At 47.4% G+C, this 5831-nt stretch overlaps 1 gene segment (V, D, J or C); it reads left to right on the top strand.

Annotated features, from left to right (window-relative positions):
* Positions 1–874: 874 nt before the first annotated feature.
* On the top strand, positions 875–1523 carry LOC107182246. The segment is given in 3 exon segments: positions 875–940; positions 1048–1362; positions 1504–1523. Coding segments are annotated over 3 exon segments (381 nt in total).
* The last annotated feature ends 4308 nt before the right edge of the window (positions 1524–5831 follow it).

The following is a 5831-nucleotide window of genomic DNA, read 5'->3' as shown; positions in this document are numbered from 1 at the left end:
AGGGGGTGTCGCCCCAATTCCCCAATCGGCCCTGCTCTGAGCCTGACCAGGGACTGCACCTAGGGATTGGGCCTGCCCTCTGCCACTGGGAGCAGGCCTAAGACAGCAGGTCATTATCTCCTGAGGGGTCCCAGACAGCGAGAGAGCACAAGCCGGGATGAGGGATCCCCCTCTCCCCCCGAGTGCACAAATTTTTGTGCACCGGGACTCTAGTCTATAATAATAAAAGCATAATATGTAAACTGACCAAACGACCAAACATCAGAACAACCATTCAGACGACCTTCCGGACAACCACTCTATGACATGAACTGGCACCAGGCCCACCAATGCTGGTGTGATGCAATGATCGGGGGCTCAGACATCGCCCCATGGTCATCCCACAGAGGGAGGCCCAGGCCATCCTCTGTGGGGCAATTGATGGGGGGCACCATGATCTATCTATATCGATATATATAACTATATTTACATTTATATCTTATGTATAATCTATATCTATGCCATCTCTATCTCTATCTCTATCTATCTATCTATACCCATGGGAGCAGAGCCTCATTGATTTTATCCCTAAGCATTAACTGATTGGACCCAAATCCTACTTCCTGGCCACCTCCTGCAGCATAGCTCCTGGTGAGGAAGGAGAGGTCCCTGGGCACGGTAACCAGAACTCCAAAAAGGGCCTGGTTCTCTGAGGGCACAGTCAGCACCTCCTTCCAGGAGAAGCCCCAGAGACCAGGACCTCCCTCACCTCTTGCCCTTTGTATGTGCAAACACCTCCCATATGCAAATGTCCACACGGCCACCAGATACACACACAGTTGGCATCCACTTAAATTCAGGGCCTCCTCACCCTCGAGAATACTTTCTCGGGGACAAGGACCTCACCTGCAAGACATGACTCCCATGTGGCTCTTCCTCTTCCTACTGTCAGCTCCCAGATGTGAGTGACTCAGGGCTTAGACATGAGGAGATGGGGACCCTGCATCTGAGCCCACGACTCACTGTGTTCTCTCTGTCCCAGGTGTCCTGGTGTTCTATCTGTCCCAGGTGTCCTGTCCCAGGTGCAGCTGCAGGAGTTGGGCCCAGGCCTGGTGAAGCCCTCGCAGACCCTCTCCCTCACCTGCACTGTGTCCGGGGGCTCAGTCACCACCAGTGACTACTGGAGCTGGATCCGCCAGTCCCCAGGGGAAAGGTTGCAGTGGATGGGGCACTGGAGAGGGGGTACAATCTACAACCCAGCCTTCCAGGGCCGCATCTCTATCACTGCTGACACAGCCAGGAACCAGTTCTCCCTGCAGCTGAGTTCCTTGACCACCGAGGACACGGCCATGTATTACTGTGCGAGAGACACAGTGTGGGGAAGTCAGTGTGAGCCCAGACACAAATCTCCTGAGGGAGACAGCAGGGCTGGGCTGCAAGGGGGCGCTCAGGACCCGCAGCACCAAGAGCTGAGGCAGAGGGAGGTAAAGGCCTTCCTGTTGGGCACAGGGATTTCCTCTAAAGCTCTCATCTGCTGCCTGTGAGGGCTCTTCCTTCTCATGTTCTCACTGCAGAAAACAGTGAAGAAGGGTCATTGTGTTTGCAGGTGACAGTGACGGGAATCTCCTTCATGAAGGCTCCCTCACAAATTCTAAAAGCGGCTTTTTCACTGTCTTTTCAATGCTTCGATGATGAGTGTGAGCTCCACGGATGGGTTGCTGGGATTGGGCTGTGTGCACAGCTCTGCCTCCCTCCCTGGGCGTCACAGATCCCTCAGTCCCTCAGTGTCTGACTTTCCATGTGCCCTTCCCCCTCCTGGTTTCAGGGAGATCTCAGAGTCCTCTCTCTGCTGAAAGGCCTGAGCTCACTCAGGGCTGGTGGATCTCACCCATCCTCTCTGGATCCACATTGATCCCCAGAAGATCTGTCAACTCAGTGCACCAAACACAGGGAGCCCCACATCCACCCACAGTAGGGGCCCTGCTGTCCATCAGGAAGCAGTGCTAACCCCACAGCGGGGAAAGGTGAACCTGAAGCTGGGATGTGCATCATCGAACTCCTCCTCCAGCTTCCCTCCTGGAGCCAAGGTTTTCTAGCTTCATTCTGGGTGAGATGTGCATCGGTAGCATGTTGGAAGCCGAGGAGCATCCATGGGACACCCTGCATCCATACCGTCCTCTCACTACTTACCCAAGAAACACAGAGTCACACAGACACATAGTCACACACACACGCAGTCACACACACACATAAACAGTCACATACACAGTCACACACAGTCACAAACAATAAGACACACAGACACATAGAGTTACAAACACAGTCACACACATAGTCACACGCACACACACACAGTCACACACTCGTTTCTAGAAAAGACATGCATTCACTCATGAGCAGTAATACAAAACTGTTCATGTCCTTATACTCTGTATTTTATGAATTCTATATTAGAAAATGAGGTTATCCCTAGATGATTTGGCTCAGTGGATAAAGTGTCGGCCTGCAGAATGAAGGATGCTGGGTTTGATTCTGGTCAATGGTACATACCCCAGTGGGTGAGCCAAACAATAATTCTCTCTCATCAATGATGTTTCTATCTCTCCCGCCCTCTCCCTTCCTCTCTGAAATCAATAAAGAAATATTTCTTTATAATATTTTTAAAACAAAAAATGGGGATAGATTGTGTTTTCTTGCATGCCATATGAAATAAATATGTGGTCTGCAAGAAACTATCATTTCAACACTGACCACACCTGTGAAGATCAACAGTTGTATTTCTCAGTCCACTTAGTAGGAGTTCAAATTAGGAATTTAATCCAAACTTTGCTACATTGCTACAAATTTTAAAATATAATTGAATTAATAGTGAAAACCTTCCACCAAATTAAAGCCAAGGAACAAATGGACTCAAGGGTGAATTCTACCAAAATTTCAAATAGGAATTGATAACTTTCTAATCAACTCTTCTTGAAGTCTTCCAAGAATTAAGGAAAGAGACAACACTTCCAACAGATTTCTTGAGGTGACCATTACACTCATATCAAACTCAAGTAGAAACATACAAAAATGACAGATCAATTTCCCTGAGGAAATTACATGCAAAATCCCTCAAAAAAATGCCAGGAAACTAACCTGCACACTGAAAGGATCATTTACCAAGATCAAGTGGGAAACCGTCAAAGCATGCAAGGATGGTTCAACATATGTAAACAAGTAACTGTGTTACATCTCATCCACAGAATGAAGGATAAAGTATACGGTTGTATAAATACATACAGTATGAAGGCTTTAAAATTGAAAATTGCTTCAGAATTAAATTCTTATCAGAATAGGTGTAGAAGCGATGGACCTCAATATACTAAAGGCCGTGTTTGAAAAGCCAACAAGTGACATCATGCTACAGAGAGAAACCCTGGGCATGTGTGTCCTCGGTCTTGGTTAATCTCCCACCACGTTCCCAGGTAGCTCTCCCCCCAGTGTGGCACCGGGTCAGGTGCAGGTTCCAGTTGACCCCATCATGTGGGGACAGTGGTCACAATAACAAGATTTTCATAACCTAAACTTAATTATTCCTAAATCATTTCCAACATCCTCCCACACATACCTGATCATGACTGAGATTCTTCTATGTCCCAAAGCATGAAACTGGACCCACAATAGAGTCTAGAGAATAAACACAATAAAGGAGGACATGCAGCTGCTACACATCCAGCACAAAACTGCCCTGAAGGAATAGGACCCGGGAGCTCTGTCTGTGTCTCTCTAGTTCATGCTTCTGGTTCCCAGGGACCCTCACAGACACTCCCACTCTCCCCAACACTTGGTCCACTGATTCTAGGCTCACGCTCTGGTCTTAGTTTATCCTCTGATCACTTTGTAAGGGAAACCGTGTCAGATGGGACTTCTGGTCTCTTGAACATGAACCTCCTTCAACAAATAAGGACTTTAAGTGCTGAAGGAAAATTGAGTAACCATCAGGGTTGAATTTAACTAAAAATATATTTCAAAAATGAAAGAAGCCATGCTTGTGTGGCAAGTGGTTGAGATTTGACCTATGATTCCATTCCTGGTCAGGGCACATACATGGGTTGTGGGCTTGATTCACAGTCGTGACCATACAGGAGGCAGCCGATCAATGATTCTCTTTCATCATTAATGTTTCCATCTGTCTCTCCCTCTCCCTTCCTCTCTGAACTGTATAAAATATATATTAAAACAAATAAATAACAAGGTTGTGGGTTTCATTCCATGTCTTGGCAGATATGGGAGGCAAATGATAAATATGTTCCCCGCCATCAATGTTTCTCTCTTTCTCACTGCCTTTCCCAGTTCAATATTTCTATCTTACCTCTCCCTCTCTCTCTCTCTTTCTCTTTTGCTCTCTCCTATCCATTTCTCTAAAAATCAATGAAAATATCCTCAAGTAAGGCTAAAGTAAACAATCTCTATATCTATACCTATATCTATATCTACAAATACATCTATAGTTAACCGATACATATATCTAAAACAATATCTAAATCAATATCTATCTATATCTATATCTATATCTATATCTATATCATCTATATCTATATCTATATCTATATCTATATCTATATCTATATCTATATCATCTATATCTATCTATATCCATGAGAACAGAGGCTGGTATTTTATCCCTAAGGAGTGACTGATTATTCCCACATCCTACTTCCTGACCCCCTCCTGCAGCATAGCCCCTGCTGTGGAAGAAGAGGTCCCTGAGCATGGTGACCAGGACCCCAAGAAGGGCCTGGTTTTCAGAGGGCACAGTCAGCAACACCTTCCAGGAGAAGCCCCAGAGACCAGGACCTACATCACCTCTTGCCCTTTGTATGTGCAGACACCGCCCATATGCAAATGCCCACATGGCCACCAGACACACACACAATTGGTGTCCACTTAAATGTAGGGCCTCCTCAACCTGGAGAATACTTTATGGGGGACGAGGACCTCACCTGCAAGACATGACTCCCATGTGGCTCTTCCTCTTCCTACTGTCAGCTCCCACATGTGAGTGACTCCCAGCTTAAACGTGAGGAGATGGGGACACTGCATCTGAGCCCAGGACTCACTGTGTTCTCTCTGTCCCAGGTGTCCTGTCCCAGGTGCAGCTGCAGGAGTAGGGCCCAGGACTGGTGAAGCCCTCGCAGACCCTCTCCCTCACCTGCATCATCTCTGGATTCTTTCTAAGGAGCTATGGTGTACTCTGGACCCTCCAAAGTGGGAGTCATGTGGGCTAGTGGAAGTACATCCTACAACCCAACACTGAAATCCCAAGACAGCATCAGCAGGGACACGTAAAAGAGCCAAATTTACTTAACACTGAACAGCCTGAGAGCCAAGGACCCGGCCATGTATTACTGTTCAAGAGACACAGCGAGGGGAAGTCAGTGTGAGCCCAGACACAAACTCCCTGAGGAAACAACAGGGCTGGGCTGCAGGGGGCGCTCCGGACACCAAGCGGCCCTCAGGACCCATAGCACAGAGAGCAGCCCCTGGAGCAAGGGCAGAGGGAGGTGGGGAGGGAAGGGCCTTCCTGTTGGGCACAGGGATTTCCTCTCAAGCTCTCAGCTGCCTCCAGGGAAGGCTCCTGCTCTTTCTCTGCATAGAGACATTCAAATGTGAGCCAGCACACAAGGTGTCCCTACCTGCAGGTGACATATTCATCTATGAAGAAAAATCAGAAAATCTACTTAAAAATCCTGGGTGAATGTGCAGAAATGTGTCTATTTGGAGAATTATCATAACTGCAGTGGTGCTGCCCATGCGGGGCTGTCAAAGCAGCAGATAAGGGGACGGAACTGAGTTCTTGTGGGAAACCATCA

The sequence above is a fragment of the Myotis davidii genome, unplaced genomic scaffold (genome assembly GCF_000327345.1).
Source record: "Myotis davidii unplaced genomic scaffold, ASM32734v1 scaffold671, whole genome shotgun sequence".
Lineage (NCBI taxonomy): Eukaryota > Metazoa > Chordata > Mammalia > Chiroptera > Vespertilionidae > Myotis > Myotis davidii.
Note: the sequence above shows the minus strand (reverse complement) of the source record. Positions and strands in the feature narration are given on the sequence as shown.